Below are 20,544 nucleotides of genomic sequence, written 5' to 3'. Positions count from 1 at the left end.
TATAAAGGTTCCTTCAGCAGTAATCTTTACACAGCAGAAAGACAATTCTGACTTCTGGCAAATTAGTTTCTACAGAAAATACTGAACCGGAGAGAAACTTTTAATTTCAACAAGGACACTGGACTAGATGAGAAGTGTTGTGCAATTGGTTCATCTTATATGCTAGTTATGATACCAAAACCAAAAAGCCAGTGGATAAACTATAAAAAAACTACCTTCCACTCAGAAATGATTAGAAGTCCAAGGAGAACAAGGAATGCAGGTCTGACTTGAAAGAGATGGCCTGCTTTGTCCAGTATACCTATGCATTTCTACATTTGCTCTACTTTTCAGCGCTACCAGGGTAACGCTGTCTTCATTCATTCTCCCCTCTGCCCTGCCCTGACTCCTCAAACAAAAGAGATACTGACATTTGGACTCCACGAGTCCTCACTTGGAATATGAGACACATACTTTGCCTCCCTGGAGAAAGGGAGCAGGTACCGCACAGACATTCACCATCTTGCTCTCCATGGCTTTTTGAGGGGGAGGAATCAGCTTAGAACAGGGTTTTGCATATATTTTCCCAAGATGTAACTGCACAGCACAAAGCCAGGGCTGTTCAGACAAGCATAAACACCAGAAACATATAGCTGTGTTAGCACAGTTCTCTGCCTTGGGGAGATCACTCACTTGCTTCTTCTCTCAGTATTGTTGTTCATTTTTGGTTCCAAAATCTCATTGACTTCCAGAAGAGAAGGTGCTATGTTTGAACATGTGGCAGAACCATTTGCTTCTGACAAGCTACTTCCCTGTAAAATATCAGCCTATGCACAGGGCAGGACATGTTGTTGATTGATCCCCAAACTCTCTGGTTCTATCACTGTAAAAGAGAAATGAAATTCAAAAGCAAGCTTCTTCCCTGCCCTATTTTGCTAGCAAAGAGGAAAAACTAGCTTGTACAAGCAACAAAGTTTGAGACTGAGAGATCCCTACAAAAACTATGCATTGGGCCATCATATGTGTTTTGTCCGTGCTTACAGCTGTTTGTGTTTTCAGAACTTCCTTCTCTGGTTTCTGTTCTGAAAAACAAAGAGCTGGCCTCTGTGTATTGCATCTGTAAAGCACTCATGGTTGAATGCTGGTGCCATTCAAGTCACACAGTATCAGCATTTGCTGATCAGGTTCCCCTGTCTTCCTCCCTGATAGTTTCATTTTCTATCACCACAGAGATAACATTCTTGCAGGAACTGTACACAATATGACAGCCAAATAATGGATGTCAGTGTGAACAAAAACTTACATATCTTTCAGGATATCTGAAGAGAGAGGTAATAGGGTCAGAGAGTTTAGTAAGTCCAGGTAAGTGTATTTTGGAGGGAGTAAAACGTGCTCAGATAATTGACATTTCCTTCTCTCTCTGCATATCAGTATGGTCTATTGGAGAAGGAGCTCCAGAGGAGACAGAAAAGCACGACGACTCCCAGAGATCCACTTTATTCATTGAAAAACCTCAGAGTGGTTCAGTGAGTGTTGGTAAGTGCTTAGAAACAAAATCAAAAGCTGCTTCCAGAAAGACAGAGACTGAGATAGAGACCAGAAAGGCATGTGCAGTTCATATAACATTCAAATTCCTCCCTCAGCAACAAGTAATTCCACTGATTTTAGTTGGACGTGAACCCCAGTCTTCAAAGGCAAAAGAGAATGTACCAAGAGAGACAATAACCAAATGTTTAATTCAAAACAAACTTGAGAACTAGTAGTTTACTGAAAGCAACAGCTAAGAGAGAGAGTTTCTGGAGAAGATGAATACTATGTTGGTGTTTTAACTGTAATATTATTGATGAATCAGGAAGGTCTACCCAATGGACTGCAATCTAGTTTAGAAATTCCCAGGCTGGCTTTTGCACTCTACAGCTATGTGTAAATTAGCAAGTAGACCCATAAGAGCAGATCTCTAGAGTGAAATGGTTGGTAACAAGGACCTGTCACCAACACCAAAGCATTCCGGAGGTATTTACTTTGGATTAGCTCTAGTCTAATACAGTGGTCTAGATACCTATTAGCACAACTGGTAACTTGGAGCACAACTAATAACTCTTGGAGTACATCTTTTGTTTTAGTTCCACCTCGAATCTTTTGTTCCTCAAGGAATCCAGTTCAAGACCGTTCTGTGATGTAAAATAGAGAACAGTAAATGGGGACAGTTACGAGGTTCACTTCAAAACTGCACTCCTGAGCCAGACTAAAATGTTAATGTATCTGTACCCTAAGAACTGCATCTTAAGCAGTCTAGCAGCAATGCTGCAAAGTTCAGTACAGGCTACTTAATATTTCTTCTATGTCCTAGAATACACTAATAGGTGGTCAGGTTGTTTTATATGTGCTCTCATTCTTCTCAGTTTCTGGGTAGAAAAAAAGCACTTGGGAGAATTTATTTGGCAAATAGATAGAAGGAATTGGATGTATTTTTCTCTGAAGCTCATAAATGTTAGGATGGAAACTCAACAGGGGCTGGGCAGTGATGTTCTGGAAATCAAGCTAACTTTCACTGTTCCCAAGTTATTGTGTACAGAAGAATCTTTCCCCTCCCTTTTCAGCTTAAAGAATTAATGATAGGAATGCATGAAGAGCTCCAGGCTTTCTTTTCCAGCCTGTGAATATATTTGTGCTACACACTGCTTGTTTTAAGCAAGCAAGTTCAAATAGTGGGAGCAATTCACCCATGACAACATGGAGTTTTGCCTCGACCAATTTATCCTGCTTCTCAGTTTGTCTCAAGCTCCACATTGCCATGGCCAGAATGCTTCCAGGACCAAAGTCATTACTCTCTAAAACACTCTGCAGTATTATCACAGCCTGTGGGACTTCATCTGATTCTTACTGTCATGGTAGAGCTAACACATGGAGATTGAAAGAGGTAGTAGTAGAAGAAACTTGTACAAACATGACTGACCAACCATATGTTCCTCAATGTTTGAATTATTTTTTCTCTTTTTAAAAAAGGAGGAACTATCACATTTATAGCCAAAGTAGAAGCCAAAGATCTTCTGCGAAAGCCAAATGTTAAGTGGTTTAAAGGGAAATGGATGGACCTGGCCAGTAAAGCGGGGAAGCACCTGCAGCTGAAAGAATCATTTGAGCGTCACACAAAGGTGTGTCTTTGCTTTTCCTTCTTAAAGAAGCAAAGCTCCAAAGAGAGCATAAAGATCAGTTTAAGACAATAGATAGAAATTCAAGAGAAGTGGATTCAAATCCTGGCTTCACCACAAAGTTTTCAAGGATGCTCTCGGATCCTGAGTAAAAACAGACTATTCTGCTTTGCCAGTGCAGGACAAGCAGTGGTGTGGAAATCAAAGTTTTCAGTTGTCATTTGTGGGTTGCAGTTTCTTTCCAGAGTCCTTTATTTAAGTTATTCCTTATTCCTGACTTAGGTCTGAAAGAACATATTTGCAGCAAATTTTAATTTGTGCTTTGTAGAAATGCATCATTCGCATTACTGAATAATTATGTTTGTTTTTTTTTTTAGATTCACACATTTGAGATGCATATTATTCAAGCTAAGGAAAACTTTGCAGGGAACTACCGCTGTGAAGTATCTTATAAGGACAAGTTTGATAGCTGCTCTTTTGACCTTGAAGTCACCGGTAAGATTCCACTTGTGTCTAGCTTTATAAAGATTTCTTTTTCCACTTGAAATGCCACATAATTTAGTTCAGAATCTTTAAATGAAGCAATGTTTTAAGTGAACTTCTTAGCATAGATCTCTGAGAGGTCTTTTAAGTGTCTGATTCGTTATTTAAATGAACATTGGGATAGATACTGACTATGTGAGACATTTAGGATCAATCCAAAAATTAGGTAAAACTCCCATTGAATTGAAATCAGGCTCTGGCAAACAAAGCAGAGAGCTAGGCCTAGGACTATTCAGAGAGCGAAATTTCCTCTAGTCACATCTGAAGAGAGCGATACGGAACGCATCTAGTTCTCTAGTGCTTTGCACCCTGTTAAATCATGGTATGATCATACACCTGAAAACCTTTTCTTCCAGTCTGCATAAAAATAGTAAAATAAAAAAAGAATAGCACAACGTGCATAAGACTAGAGATTCATGCTTTTGACTATTTCTGCATTATAAAAGGGCTTATGCCTGCAAACATTAACGCACAAACTTATCTTTTCCTTAGAGAGCAGTTCTGTCAGCACAACAGAGTACATGCATACCTGCACGATCAGGCTGAGAAGGAGAGATGTCTTCCCAAATTCCCGGGCCAGCAGCCAGTGGACAAAATAGTTGTTCACCCTAATAAAACATGCCTACCAAATTGCCTAGATCAGATTGTTCATTCATCAGCCCGGGGAAGCAGGCCACAGTTAAGGGAATATTTGACAGCTGACTGACAGCCCAAGGAGCCTAGGGATGTGTGTGTATTCACAGGCCAGCTAGGCAGGTGGCCAGCATGGCTGCATGCGTTCGCTTTCTGGGCATCAGAACCATTTAATTTGATTAGCTGGCACAAACGGGTAATTCACACCAGGGGGATTCATCCTTGTGCCAAGAATCCACATGAGCCTGTAGCTGTAGAGAAGAGTGTCTCTTTGATGCTGAGTTTTTTTAGAAACTGAAAGATGCAAGCAGGAGAGAAAGCATGGGAATGGGAAGAAAAAGGACAGAGCCTGCATGGAGGCAGAAAGGGATGCAAGAGAAACGTCACAGAGACTGGTCTCATATGCAGAAATGCAGAATGTAGTTTAGAGAAATGCATTTTAAAAATTTAGCTTTGCACTGAGCAGGTTTGCATTTATCAGAGCTTAATACCAAAGAAGCACAGACTGTGGTCACTTAGCAGGACACTGAACAAATTTCATATGCCAAGACCACCAAATTACATTTTTAATTCCTGTATTGTTATTGTTCCATAGAATCTTCTCAGGCTGCTCCATCTATTGACATCAGGTCTGCTTTCAAAAGAAGGTAACCTCAAATGTTGATCCTATGAAGTTCCTCAGTAATGGATGCTGATAGCATGTACAGAGCTTGCATCAGCCCTGGTAGATAAATGTATCAAGTACTTTTAAAAAGTTTTGGGTTTTTTTTTTTAACATTAAAGAAATGGGGTCTATGGAGTTTGGAAGTGGGTAGAATCAAATAGTTACAACTCATAGAAGGTACATATGATATTAAATACTCTACTGTGAAATTACAGTGTCATTGCTTTAAGGGGAGGTGCAATATTTAAGACAGAATTAAATATTTGTTTCTTTAGAGTTTTTTTTAAATCATATTTTCATTCAGTAAAATATTCTACTGCATGTTGCCTGAAAATTGTTAGCTACAATATGAAAATTCCTGGTCCCAGTCCTGTACTAATCAAAGGCAGAGACAAAATTCCCACTGATTTCAAAAAGATAGGAGTTGGTCCTACGTTATCTTGCAGTAAAAAAGTGCATCATAAGGGCATCAGAAAAATTACAAATGATATATTGCAGAAGCTGTAAGATAAAGCATTGTGTCTGAAGTCTTTTCCTTTATTAGTCACCTTTGAGATAAAATAGCTATTAAAACCAGTATAAAGATTTCATCTTTATATTTTATGCAGAAAATGGTCTTACTAGGACAGAAGTATTTAGATTGAAAATATTTTATAGACAGAAAATGAATGTAATTGGTTAATTTACACATACAAGCAAATTTGCGACTCAGAGGTAACTTTTTATTGAGAGGTGTGATTTAAAGAGTAAATGCAAAAGATATTAAATTCAAGGTGCACTCCTTTCTTCAGCACATTTTTTTAAAAAGTGCAATGACTATTCTGTTCAAGCAGGAGAAAATCTCTAATTTTCTAAGAAATGCCCTGTGTGCAAAGTCTGGGATGAAATCTTGGCATCATTTGACTTCACATTTGCAGGATTTTGCTCTTATTGTTTACAAACTTTGAGGGCTTTGCTTCAGTATATGTATGTTTTATAATAAGATTTTAATGCTTAACGTCTCCTAATAGAAGGGGATGCACCTTCCTAAGACTATGATTTCATCCATAAAAGTGTACAGTTTCTGTTTTTCTTTTTTTAACTGATTTCTTCCTTCATTTAGAGAGAAAGGTTAAATCTTAAGTGTAATGCTTCACAATCTGGTATTTGACATGGTTATGCATTGTTAAATGCATCACAAGCAGCAATGCAAATCTTTGTTTTACATTCATAGCAAAGATCAGCACGAGCCCTTTGTTTTTATACGCATACACTACAGAAATGAAAAACAAAGCTCTGTGTTGACTGGCTTAATTTTATTTGTGTTACTGAAATCTAACACAAATCTTGGCAAATTTGTGTATACAATTACAAAAATTTGTCATCAAAGTAAAATAGCAAGCAATACAAACCTTTGTGTTATTTTTCACAAGTGCCAAAGGCAACATAACTTGCGTGAAAAAGAATACAAGTTTGTGTTGATTTTATACCATTAATTGTGTGTCCAGACAGAGTTACATATATGAGAGCAATGTGTGTAGAGCGTTTGCAATGTGTGTTGTCCAAGTCTTTCTGTATTAAACAAAGATTTGATCTTTTTCTATTAATAACAGCGGTGATGGACAAGACGATGCAGGAGAACTTGACTTTAGTGGTCTCCTGAAACGTAGGTGAGAACCAAGTGATGCAGTGAGCAGGTGTGGATTGCAAACCATTAGGTTCGCACACAGAAAGAGTCAGGTGTAGCATTAATAACTTCTTAAGAATTTTGTGATCTTTCATCCTTTTCAATGTTTCTAACTATCATTCTCATAAAATAATATGCAAATGTTCAGTTAATTGTACCTGTAAGTGTGTGTGCAGAAAAGAAGCCTCAGATCTGAGTGTACCAGGAAAAAAGTGAGCCACAACCTAAAGAGACCAATAACATTTAGTTTACTTGCTATTTCTTTTGTGTTTGCATGGAGGGTAGAGGGGGAGAATTTCCTACACAGGGATGAGCAGTTCAGAAAATTGAGCCTGGCACAGAAATAAAAAATTGCAAGGGTTAAATTTATCTTTTTTGGTACATCTTAATTTCATTTTCATAAACATCCTGAGATGAAAAATCATATATCATGGTTTCAAAACATAAAGAATGGTATTAATTCTTTGTAGCTTTCTGTTTCAATATGTGCAAGCAAATGTTCAGTGGTGGTATATTCAGTTTTAATGCAGTGATGGGGAAAAACTTGGGCATATGTTTCTCTGGTTCACCTTGAAAATCTGGTGTTACCACAGTTATGTCTCCAGCTGTTTCAGACCTTAGACCCAGTTTAGTCTCTTAATAGATTAGGACAATTCATGGTGAAGAAAAATTCACTTACCCATCTACATCAGTTAGTCATTTCCTCATTTTTTTTAATTTATCACAGAACTCACAGAAAATTTTATATGTCACAGAAATCATTGAGAGCTTAACATAGAGAACTGGAAAAAGAACTAGACCTTTTCTCTTATCTACAACTTACTCTGAAAGGGAAAAAAAACAATATGCGGTATTAATTACACAAAAGTTCACAATATGCTCATGAACAGGTTGCCCAGAGAGGTTGTGGAGTCTCCATCCTTGGAGATATTCAAAAGCCATCTGGACAGTGTCCTGGGCAACATGCTCTAGGTGACCCTACTTGAGCAGGGGCATTGGACTAGATGATCTCCAGAGGTCCCTTCCAACCTCAACCATTCTGTGATTCTGTGGTTCTGTGATTCTGTGAAGTATGATGGCATGGATGGTATTTAAGTAACTGAAGTATCTGACTTGTTTCTTACAAAGGAAAAAATGTCCAGCCCTGGAATCACTGCTGTTAAATAGGAGTTAAACAGGTTAAACCACTGCTTTTAAGCAAAAGTGAACTGGTTGGAGAAAGTAGGAAGGCTGAAAGTAAAAGTAGGAAGTGAAAGAATTACGTGAACCGACTCACATCCACCAGGCCTTTGGGTTTTTTTTAATCTTCTCATCCCTAATTAGGATCTTCAGTTTGACATTTTATCATACTAATACAACTTACCATGACAGTTCTCATGACTGCCTGTGGGGTGTTTTATTGGTAACATGAGATTTGCATGTAAGAGGTCTTGGTGTTCTTGTGGAAAGAGAAATGTGAAATGAGAGTCATGATCACCTCATTAACAAGTAACTCACATGTTTTATAAGATAAATACTGCATAGCATATAAACATAGTATAACTATTGTGTGGTTAATGGGGAAAGCAAACTTTCAGTTTTTAAACACCATTATTTAATATTGGTGAAACCAGTGTGTCACTGCCTTACTTCAGGCACTGAAATGCAACCTCATATTTATGAATAAGAAAGCTGATTGCTACTTAATCCCCAGTGTGGATATTAATATCCATTTTTATCAAGAAAAATGCAGGTCAAATTTTCAGTTAATTTCAAATTTTCAATGAATTTCAATTTTTCAGGAGGCAATGTTGCCTCCTGAAGGTGTATGCCTTTTTTTTTGTGTGGTTGTATTACCAAGAAAAGAGTAGAACTTTTCACCTGTGGTGCATAAGTACTTGAAATATGTTTTTTTTTTAAATCTAAAGGCACAAAATCTATATACTGCCTATTTTCTAATTTCATGCTTGTCTTGCAGGAAGACAAATCAGTTCTTATCTCACTAAGATACTCTGTGACTGGTTATGCTTTGTCAATGCAATGGGCCATTAACAGCACGAAATTCTAGAAGGCACAGGATTTCAAAAACACTGAAACATTTAGGTCCTTTTTAAAAAAAGTACATCTTTCAACAAATTGCACCTCTTCAGGGAAAAGATCTGAAAGAGATTTTGTAGCTAAATCAATCTGGTTAGAAAATATTGAACACTGTTTGCCCACTACCCACAGCAGAAACTATCGTGTTCTCAGAACAAAGTCGGTTTGCTCTAGGTGTCAAAATTTGTCCTCCAGTTGTACAAGAGGAAAAAGAGTCTGGAGTAAATTATTTTAAACTGGTTGAAAATCAGGATAGTCTAACTGATCCTCATTCTCAACTACCGCCTGATTTATGGAGGCCTATTATCCTGAGTCACGTGGATATGTGAGTGTCACTCTCCCTAGCATGGAGAGGAGCTGCATGACAAGCGGCCAGCCCTGTGGGATGACAGTTCTACCCCATAGGGTAGGTCAGCTTTTACATATGTTTGCAGGCTGATTTTGACCTGCTGCCAAGCAGAAGGAATCTCACTGAAAAGCCGGTATACACAGTACATAGTCAGTCTCCAGAAATCATGAGCACAAGCGAAATATAAAATTACATACATGAAATGATGTCTAAGAATTATTCAAAGAGAATGATGTAAGTATTTCAAAGAATCCTCTGTCAGAAGTGTTTTTTCCTTTTTAAAATAGCACTGACATACTAGGAAAATTAACAAACCTCATGGATTAAACAACATAATGTTTTTTCCATAATTACTCATCCAACTATGCAGGGATTCTCAGGGATCTCAGGGGATCTCAGGGATCCCAGTGCTACTTTCTGTATTACTTTAAACAAAATTCCCTCTCTGACTTGATAGATCTCAGCTCTAACAGTATCTCACTGCAAAGCTCATTCATTTTTTAATTCTTAAATATGTATTTTCTCACTCTGGTACCAAAAGTACTGATTTCATTAGACCAGCCAGATTAAGACAGAATGAGCCTGGCCTGAGCCTAACAAACTTACAGGAAGCAAGGTCAAGGTTTCTGCTCCACTTCCTGGATCGTTCTAGCAGTTTACTTTTTTGAGCTAAGCTGTCAATCTCAAAAATTATCATTTTGTTTAGGATGCTTCCATTATTCTTTCATTTAATGGTTGCCCCTGTGCAAATAATTATCTATACTTCATTGTTTGTCTTAGCTCAAGTATTAACTTTGAAGTTGTATACAATAAATACGGTATTCAAGCTTCTACACAAAGGTCTATAAGACCCTTATAGACCAATACATTCATCTTGGAAGTCCAGGCTGGTGTGGAAATCCCCAGTTCCTATCCATATGTCAATTTTAAACAAATCTGAGAAGTACTGGTATAAATATAAATTGGTACAGATTCTTTTGGATTTCAATATGTCCTCTCACAGGTCACCACTAGTAACAGTTACAGGGACTCAGGGTTGGATAGCTTTTTTATATATGAAATGTATGGATTAGGCTCAGATTTCAGTTGTGCTATCATAAATCATAACTGATTCCTTTGGAGTTACAACAGATAAAACTGATTTAAGGATGTTTAGCCCACTTGCTATTATAGGACTATATTATCAAACTAATCTTTTTTATAATGAAGAAATATAAAAACTCTCATAGTTGATTACATCCGAGAAGGCCAAACTAAACTTATATCCAAATTCTCCTTACACTTTGAAGACATATCAACTAAAGTCAGAATATCATTCTGAGCTATTCCACTGATACTGAGTAAGTCTAGGGCTTGAACTCCCTTACTAATGGGCCTTTGGAAGGTCTGTCTTCAAAGTGAAATAAAAAAACTTGATGTCAGCCTTCAAATTTTGACAAAAACATTTCTAACCTCACCATGGACTCAGTTCCACCTTTCTTCTGGTGTGATGAGGCCTCACTAACTCTTCTCCCACAATTTTATTTTGCTAATGTTAGGGAGATTAAACAGCAAGAGGAAGAACCTGAGGTAGATGTGTGGGAACTCCTGAAGAATGCTAATCCCAGTGAATATGAGAAGATTGCTTTTCAGTATGGTATCACTGACCTGAGGGGCATGTTAAAGCGTCTGAAGCGCATGCGCAGGGAAGTGAAGAAGAGTGCAGGTATGCATAAGGCAGAATATTCTTGAGTTCTATAGTCAAACATGAGCATCCATTTTAAAAGCCCAAATGTACTGCCCTTCTGTGTAAAGGTGGGGTGAAGCCTGCCCTGGCTTGCTCACCACCTCTTCAGCCTTCTCAAAGAAACTGCAAGGAGTTAATCAGAAGAAGGCTTGGTCCACCGCAGTTAGTGTAAACACCCTGTCCCATTCCGTGCCTAGCAAAAATGTCCCTCTCTCTTGGCCAAAAATAGTTTTTACCAGCACAAAGTCCCCCAGATAGGTGGAAAAGTTTTGCCTGTTTAAACAATATAGGAATTAGACCTTGTATTATCAGTAATATCTTCTGCTTTAAAATGGAATCATTCCAAACACATCCTTTGTTCTTCACCACTTCATTTTGCACTTCATTTTGACATTTATCTGAACTCCCAGCTGGATTAAAAACCCTCCCTGCTGTGTGGGATAAGCACATTCAGGGATGTCCCTCCTCATCTACCATATTGAATAATGAGTGGTGCAATACATACTTATAGATATGTGTTTATATGTATGTGTGTGAATATATATGTATATATAAAATATATGTATATATTGTGTAATATGTATACACACACATATACATATAAATACAGCACACTGCCCATAATAATATTCTGGCCTTTGCTTGTTCCTGGAGAGCATTTCAGAATGGGATGCAGTACACATCTGCTGCTCCGCCAGTTTCCTGGAGGATTCCCTCTCGTGTAGGTGAAACCCCCACCCTGCATGAAATGCAGGAATCTTCCCGAAGGAAAGGAAGCATGGCCAAAACTTCTTTATGCCGTGCTGGTTCTTACCCCTTAAATCAGTCATGGGGACCAATGGCAAATGGGTGAATTTATAACAGTCTTCAAGCTACTCTGACTTCTGCCAGGGACTGGGCCAACATTTGGGCTTGTGTTAAAAAGTGGTGAATATAAAGACAGTGCAAAACTATTTTTGCTCAGTGTTTTTGGTTCTGCACTGAATTTGATGAGGCCAGATCAGATATTCTGGATCAGTATCTTGGCGTATAGATATGTGTATTTCAGTTTGACTTACATTCTTAAAAGTAAAAAAAAAACTGTTGTACTTACTTCAGTCTTCTTAGGCAATTTGAACTGATTTATAGCCGGCTGGACTTTCAAAGAGCCATAATTTTTTCCTTGCTTTTAAAATAATTTGTTTTCTAACATTCTAGTGTACAAACTCATGATATAGAAAAGGTCAGTCTGCTGTTTCTGTTTTCCCCCTCCTCAAAGGAGAATAAGGAAACATCCAGAATAAAATAAAAATAACTAATTTAAAATTATAAAATGGAAATATCTTTGTATCTTTTTAAACATTTAATTAACTTAGAGATTTCTTATCCAAAAGCTGTTGTTGAGACACAGTCTGCTTGAAAGAGACACTGAGTTCATCTAGAAAATAAGAACACAGGTTCTCTCAACATGTACAAAAGTTAGCATAAAATAGCCTGTAGTAATCCAGCTGCCTGATATACATTCTCTCCTCCTCCATCACCAGAGGTGTGATACTACACGTTAATTTTGATGGGCATCTTTTTGCATTTGCCATTATATCTGATTCTGGCCACTGTTGGAGTTGATGGGCTTTGGCTGAGCCACTGTGGAGGTTTCTCTGTTCAGGGGAGCTCCCTGAGGGGTGGAAGATGGGGAAACTCCTCACCATCCCCCGCGAGGCTGGTGCAGGAGGAGTGGTGGAAACTGGTGCAGGAATTGCATGGAAAAACTGCACCCTACACAGATGCATCATATGGATGTGCTTGGATCTTGGGAAAGGAGTAGCCCTCAGCCCCTGGGACTGTTCTGTCTGGTCCCTCACCACAGCTCCCCGTTGAGTGGGACAGAGCTGCCAATCATATCAGGATTTTTCAGTAGACAGGGTATTCCCTACAGGAGAGTCTTTAGATGGTGGGGGAAATGTCCATTGTACTGACTGGCTGGGAGTAGGGTGTTTTTCCCTCACACCACCTTTTATTATCAATTGAAATCTGTTACGCTGCAGCCAGATACATAATAAATCCTGCTCTAATTCAGTAGCTCTACTCCTGCTGCGTCAATACATCGAGTCCCTTGCAATCAGATATGTGCATGATGTAAACCTTATCAGAGTCTGCTTACTTAGCTGTGGAAAATTTTCTTGCAGCACTATTTATTTTTGAGCCACTGGATATCTGTTCCTTTGGGTCCGACTGTTGTGGCTGGCAATAACTAAAAAGTCAGTGTTAACATCTTTTGAAATATTAGTTGCACCTGCCTTACCCTGCCCAGTGGCGTACTTTGGCACCTCAGACTCTTTTTGAAAAGCCCTGTTAGGAGTCATTCACTGACAACTTTTGCCCGGTTTCAAATATTTTTGCAAATATTTTACAGCTGTAACATTTATTATAAGTGGAATTGTAATTTGCACCTTGCAACCAACAGAAAGAATCAGGAAAGATAACTTGGCTTTTAGCCACACCAGTATGTTTATTCTGATAGTGGGAAACTCAACAGGAGTTTTAGCTTAAAATTCCCAGTTAACTTACACAGCAGTACTAATAGAGAACTCCTTCATAACAGATTCATTGTAAATGATTCCATAGCACCAACTGTATACAGTTTAATTCTGACTTAGTGCTTCTCAGCAAGCTCTTAAAGGTATGTCTACCCAATACTGTCCAGAATACATTCATACTGCAAAGTCATAAAGAGATATAAGCTTGAGCTTGGTCAGGATAATCAGATCAGCATAGCTCCGCACTTTGGCTAAGACTGTTTCTGGGACATAAACCGATTCATTTGGACGAGTCTAAGAATGTAGAGTGATGAATAATGTATGTATATTCTGTCAGCTTTGATGAGATTTATATGCAATGTCCTTTCAGCATTCATATTATCATTTTTTTCTCATCTTCTTTTATAATAACACTTACTTCTGCAACAGCTTTTGCCAAAGGTCTTGATCCTGCATATCAGGTGGATAAAGGAGGTAAAGTAAGGTTTATGGTGGAACTGGCAGATCCAACAGTGGAACTCAAGTGGTATAAAAATGGCCAAGAAATACGACCAAGTGCAAAGTAAGTGGTTCTACTGAATGTAAGTAATAAAACATGTACGTATGTCCTTCCTTAGCAATTGTGTTGAACAGGTCTATCTCTTTGCCCAGATTTGCATCAATTTTATTTCTGATATTTGATTATACTGAAACAGTATGCAAATGATGTCATATTGCTCATGATCTATAACTTCATAGAAAAGTCCCTGTACGCTGTGTTAATGTAGATTGTCTCCTTTGCCTCAAGAGATGAAAATTAAACATCCCCAACAAGACATGGAGCCATGCTTTGCCTCTCAGTTTTTTTAAAAACTGGGAAGCATTGTACATAAATAAATCTCTTGTTCTCAGTCTTATGTCAGAAGGTCAGAATCTTTCTATAGTAATTGTGTGCTAAGAGGAGAGATGTTTATCCTCACACACTTGCCAACCTGACTCATAAACCACCCGTAAAATCATCTCTGAGGAGCACTGCCTGTGAGTTAGGTGACCAGTATTAGGGAGGAAAGGGGAGCAAGGTTTGTCTCACCTTCCGCTAACCAGTTAACACTCACGCTGAACTCAGTGACCTGCATTAGCTCTGGTCATGCACGACTTTGGTCATGCATGACAGGTCTAGCTTACATACACCCAGACTTCTTCATCTTCCTGCACAGTACCACCTGCATGTTGGCTTACACTCTGGCTTGTAGCTAGAAGAAGTAAGTGGCTTTTCAGGTGCAGACACTCCAGTACAGGTAGAGCAATGCTGGAACTTGAGCCCTGTCCTTTATGCAGGGACCAGCTTTCATGTCCTGATTCAGCAAATTCCACTCTGTGGTCAGACACAGCTACGACTGATAATGTACAGCTAGTCATAGCTTTCCTGTTCCTCAAATGTTGCTCAACAGCACAAAATCATAGCACCTTTCTCTTTCTGACCCTATGAAAAAATAACTGTTAGCAAAAGCCCTGTTACATAGAATAGCAAATTCCCTTTATTCTGTTGCTGCATAACTCAATGGGAAGGATTTGGAGTAGTATTTGTGACTGACAGAAAATATGTAATAAAGAGGGTATCTTTTCTTTAGCCCCTTTATCTGTCACGAGCAGTTCAGAACTGTTTCACAGGCAGATATGTGGATCCCTCTCTAGTAGAAGGACCTGGATTGAATGCCCCAGTGCATTTCTTTCAGGCTGCTGAAGCAGCTGTCAGAGGCTAATGAGCTTTGGTCATTACAAACCTGGAGCAGATCTAAACTGGTGACATAAAGGTGAAGGGCTCCATATCCTGTTACCGAAACCCCATATCCCATTACTGATCTCTTGTGCCATCTGGCCTACCAATAACAGTAACTTCTTAACCTTGGCTATTATTGTACTTTATAAAAATGCTAAGAGTGTTGGAATGAAGATGGTCTCCTGTTACTGGTTATTTTCATCTTTGCTCACCTAGAGTTTCAGACACCATTTTATTCTGCCATCCTTCAGAGCATATTAATTTTTTTATTTTTTCATATCATCCAGCCTGAGATTTTTGAACAAGCCAGAACGTGCTAGTTGACACCGTACCCTATAGCTTTTTTTTTTGCTACAAGGTCTATAATATTTCTTATCCTTTCTGTTGAATCCTGGAAATTGCTTCCCAGGACAACTTTTCTAATTCTATGTACACACCAAGATTTTCACTAGTAATAATCCCTAAAGCATCTTCTAGATAAAACAAAAGTAAGATGTCCAACAGTTTTGCTAATGTATGTTTGCTCTATTCTTGTTCAAACAGATACATTTTTGAGCACAAAGGTAACCAGCGAATTTTATTCATCAATAACTGTACAATGACAGATGATGCTCGCTATTATGTAACAGCTGGTGATGAGAAATGCTCCACAGAACTGTTTGTGAGAGGTAATTACATCTGCTTGCTCTTATTTTGTAGTGTCACCTAGTGTAAATTCATGTGGTTTCATTGACTGTAACAGAAATTAACAGGGAGGGTCTGGCTCAGTATATATTTGTATTTGTATTAAGAGCACTTAGGAGCACTCTGCATGTATTTCTGTGATTCCTGACTATTTTTTCCTTGGCCCAGATTTAGCAATTTAGTGATAATTCTGAAATGGGGATATGGTTGATTTCATACTGTGCATTAGGATCTAGTTGGACTGTGGATCCCTTCATAGTTTCAAAGTCATTTTGGAGACTCACTCATCACAGTGTTGGCTTTCCCTAACAGCACATTGGATACCTGATAACACTGATACTCTTGATCCAACTGATCTGTTTCAAGTACTCTCAGACCAGTCTTTCCAGCTGTTACTTTTAGCTCCATCTGTCCAAATTTAAGGAAAGACTCTATCAAAAGCCATGGATGGGTGGCCAGTTCTTTACCCTGTTTGCTCCCACAGTGCTGACAGACTTATTGATAACATTAATAGTGTCACTCACATTCACAACAAACTGAGTTTGAAGGGACCTTTTCATTAGAGGTCCTTTAGAAAATGATTGGGGAAACCCTGTGTTCAGGAAAACAAAACTTACAGTGAAAGAAAAAGACATCAGATATATTTCAGAAAGCTATTTAAAATGATGGATCCAACTGCACCTATGAAAATAGTAGTATAAGAGTTGTATGATCTCTTACTATTAAATAAACTTGAATTTTGACAACAGGAATGGGTTAAGCCAATAAAGGCACAGTGGTATGTCATATTATTGTGCATAGTGGGTTGCAGGACCTCATGAAAATGCCATACTCTGAGAGGGATCTGTGGGAGGCAAGAGGGGGATCTCAGCTTCTCATATCGACCTACCTGGACAAACTGTCAATAAAAAGGGACACAAGACAGGTATTTATTTGAACAAATTGTTATTTTTTAATTCCCATTTCGTACTGGCCCCTTAATGGGCAGCCTCCTCTCTGATTTCAGGTAGGAAAAACTGCACCGAGACTGACATTAGAATTTTAAAGTAGTGTCAACTTCTATAGAATGCTTTTGAAAATCTCTTTCACTTAGCTTTTTCTCTCAAACTGTAAATCTGTAATTTTCTCTTGCCAAAGATCCTCCAATTTTGGTGACCAAAGGCCTGGAGGATACCAATACCTATGTTGGTGAACGAGTAGAACTGAGCTGTGAAGTGTCTGAGGACGATGCAAATGTGAAATGGTAAGCTACGTTTTGAATAGATATTGTTTTCTTTGAGAGTAAAACCCAAAATAGCTTAACTGCAGGAAAAATGTGGACATCTTTTTCTATATTGGTAAACATGAAATTTGTTCAGAAAATCTCAGAAAAACAGTATTTAAAAATGCAGCAACAACAAAAATATGCTTATATATTCATAATTTGGTTCATTTAACCTTTTCTTTTGCCTTAAGTCTTAATAAAATCTTCTCTGGAAGCTCCAGTTCATGGAAGTCTTATTCACCCAGGATTTTTACTGAAAGAATAATCAGTCTGTGTTTTCTGTTAGGTTTAAGAATGGTGTGGAACTCACCAATGAACCTAAATCTCGATATCGAATCAAGGTTGAGGGTAAAAAACACACTTTGATCATAGAGGAAGCTGCAAAAAATGACAGTGCAACTTACTCAGTAATGACAACTGGAGGCCAATCAGAGGCTAAGCTTTCTGTTGATTGTACGTATAATACCTCTTCTTCTTGAATTTGTATGTCATAATCTACTAGTCTGCAGAAATACCTAGTTGGCTTGCCTTTTCTTGAGGGTTAAAGGGAGACTTATCTCCCATATTGATTTCTTTGTTGCAGACCTCCAGGATCAATGACTTTCCGTTAGACACTGTTTGCATTAATAGACAATGACCTAGTCCTTGTTGAAAACTCTCTGTCACTCTGTTAAGATGGAAAACAAAGTTATCCATCCAAAGTTATGATGAGTTAACAAAGTGAACTTTCCAATGGAAGTATCTGGTCTTCTTGAACACGTTTATTTTTTCACAGGAAAGCAAAAACCAAGGCTTTTTAGCCAAAATCAGAAAAAAAAATGTTTTTGGAAATAAAAGCCATTCTACAGTTAGGCTCCAAGTAGTGTTAACAGGCACCAGTTCCACCTCACCTGAACCCATAGGCACAAAAATATGACTATGTAGCACCCTCAGTACTGTTTGTACAATATCTCTTTAAAATGCCTGTGTTTTTTAGCAAAGTGTTTGCATCCTTATAATCTCTTGCCACTTCACATTTAGGCAGACTGGAATGTGTTGTAAAATTCCCATGTTCATTTTGCAAGTACATGTATGTATATTACTAGAATTGGCCTTGCCTGTGTAGATGAGTCAGACAGCTTCTGAGATCATATGTAGTTGTGGTAAATTTGTGTCTGCGTCATAAACTTATCATACATCGTATATACACATACACTCATTTTTTAATATTTCTAACACTTTTGACATTTTATACAAAATGGCACGCTAAGCCCAATGAATTCATTCTGTTATCAAGTTGGAAATGATTGTCCATGGCTACTGGACTCTGTCATCTTTCCTGCCACAATGGTAGGTTCATGAAGCATCCTCTGAGGATTTTCCACTAGCTTTCTTTAAAATGCAGCCTTTCCCATCATTCTTTGTTTCCTTCCTGAGATCACAGTCAGGGGTATTTACTGCATACACATGGTACCATGTATTTAGCCTGGTCTCTGGTCTAGAGCATCTGATCTTCCAGAAAGTAAAGTGCCCCAGTTCTTAAACTTAATTTTTACAAAAGCGAGTAATATCCTTGGGTATTCATAGGATGAGTTACGGCATTTTAGCAAATGTGAAAACTAGTCTATGAAGTAATTTTACTGCTCAGTCAACCTTTGCTATGAGACTGGCAAAAAAGGATCAGAATTGCAGTCTATTTTTCTGATGATCTATTTTGGTAAGTCAAGTCATCATCTCCTATTAGTTTGGAGAACTATGTGAACGGTTATACCACTGTTAGATGACAGGAAAGGTGGGTGAGAATCACTTCAAGCTCATTGGTCCTGGGACACAGATCTTTCTTTCACTGGATTCTGTGGGAATAGAGACACCCTACCTCAAGCACCTAAATGCAAGAGAGGGAATAGAATTCAGATATGCTTCTGGACTTAGTTTTTCCACTGGCTATATCCATAGGGATTCCTCAGTCAGGGCATGGGTATTTTGGCAGCAGGCTACAGGGAAATTCAACATAAAAAGAGGTTAACTTACATGTACATATTACTGGTATTTGGATTCGGGAGTTTTATTTATTAATATATAAGTTGGAGGCATTTTTATGATTTGCAGATTACTGTGATTGCTAGTAGCAGCTCTGGGATAGAAACATAAACTATTGTTTCATATTAGCATTAATATTTATGCTTCTGTTTTCCTAAGTGAGACCACTGAAGATATCACTTGCACTAGAAGACCAAACTGTGAGGCTTGGACAGGAGATCCACCTGAAGTGTGAGATATCTGAGAATGTGCAAGGGAAGTGGTACAAAAATGGGCAACTGGTTGAAGCTGGTGACCGTGTAAAGCTTTATCACAAAGGAAGGTAAGCACGTTCAGTATTGACTTAACTTGTAATGAAGTGACATTGTAAAGATGTGTCAATGTGTGGGTTATTTCACTGAATTTTATTCAGTTCTCACACTCGGTCTCTGTCCTTCAAACATTTTTATCTTTATTATCAAAAAGGCCACATCTCCTTGCACCCTTTCAGCTTGTGTCTTTTGGCTGTAGGGGATAACAATCAAATTTCTCGATTCATCTACATCCCAGATATTTACTTTTCTTGACATTGCTGTTGCTGTTAGCATGGAACATTAGGTAGCAAGGTCAAAATGATTGTTAGACAATACTAAAAATATATAGCTTAAAAATGTCTGGTTTTGTTCATGTCAACTCAGAATTCATATCTCTACCCATGCAAAGTATGTGGTGGTTATCAGGTCACTTTGCACTTATAATCTGTCCTTTTCCATGGAAGGTTTGTCAGTTTTTAAAATAAATAAATAAAAGGTCCTATCTTTAAGTACAACCCCTGCACTTCAGCATGGCACTGACAGTTCATAAAGCTGGGAGCTGCACTTGTGAAGATGCTCCTGAACAGGCTATGAAGTGATCACATTGACCCTATAATACTTCCTAAGTCCCAGCAATTGGGCACTCTGGGCACAAGTGCCAGCTGTACAGTGACCCCTTGCATTAACACAAGGCAAAGCAGCTCTCCACAACCCTTGCAGACCCATAGGATGATGTGAGGGGAGGAGAGCAGAAAGGGGTGAGTCCTGCCTTGAACGAAGCTTAGCCAGAGCAGTTGGTAGGTGAGCAAAAATATCATTGCATTCCTGAAGATTCAGTCAGGTAGTAAGAACATCATATGCTTTACTCACCCCTTTCTTTATTCTGGCAAACAACCAGTATATTGGATCCTATCATGAAGATGCAGTCAGCAGAAAAGGACTGACAAAAATTAGACCATTCTCACAATGGGATCACCTAAAGATTTCTTCATGGACAACCTAATCACTATCTAATGGCAGTAGCACAGAATTCATGTATCAAAGAGATTACAATCCTGTATTTTTTCCATTTTGGTGTTCAAATAAAGTATTAAAATGGGTTACGTTATTTGACAGTCTTCTCAATAATGTGAGGTACAAACCTCAAAGTATTTAATCACCTAAAATACCACTAAGCAGCCAGCAAAAGGGTGTTTTGGGTTTTTTTAATCAGTAATCTTA

General features: G+C 38.3%; 1 protein-coding gene across 1 annotated transcript in view; it reads left to right on the top strand.

Moving 5' to 3' along the window:
• Window positions 1-20,544, top strand: part of MYBPC1 (myosin binding protein C, slow type) — an 84,313-nt gene that overhangs the window by 35,078 nt on the left and 28,691 nt on the right. Inside the window, exons 4-14 of the mRNA XM_026083888.1 lie at window positions 1,411-1,515; window positions 2,986-3,134; window positions 3,509-3,626; window positions 4,903-4,954; window positions 6,564-6,620; window positions 10,601-10,767; window positions 13,734-13,866; window positions 15,607-15,731; window positions 16,885-16,990; window positions 17,298-17,464; window positions 19,190-19,352. Coding sequence (XP_025939673.1) covers window positions 1,411-1,515; window positions 2,986-3,134; window positions 3,509-3,626; window positions 4,903-4,954; window positions 6,564-6,620; window positions 10,601-10,767; window positions 13,734-13,866; window positions 15,607-15,731; window positions 16,885-16,990; window positions 17,298-17,464; window positions 19,190-19,352 — 1,342 coding nt within the window. The remainder of the gene's footprint in view (window positions 1-1,410; window positions 1,516-2,985; window positions 3,135-3,508; window positions 3,627-4,902; window positions 4,955-6,563; window positions 6,621-10,600; window positions 10,768-13,733; window positions 13,867-15,606; window positions 15,732-16,884; window positions 16,991-17,297; window positions 17,465-19,189; window positions 19,353-20,544) is intronic.

Source organism: Apteryx rowi, unplaced genomic scaffold, assembly GCF_003343035.1.
Source record: "Apteryx rowi isolate R43461 unplaced genomic scaffold, aptRow1 scaffold_62, whole genome shotgun sequence".
Classification (NCBI taxonomy): domain Eukaryota; kingdom Metazoa; phylum Chordata; class Aves; order Apterygiformes; family Apterygidae; genus Apteryx; species Apteryx rowi.
The sequence above is the reverse complement of the archived record's forward strand: the minus strand, read 5'-3'. Positions and strand labels throughout refer to the sequence as shown.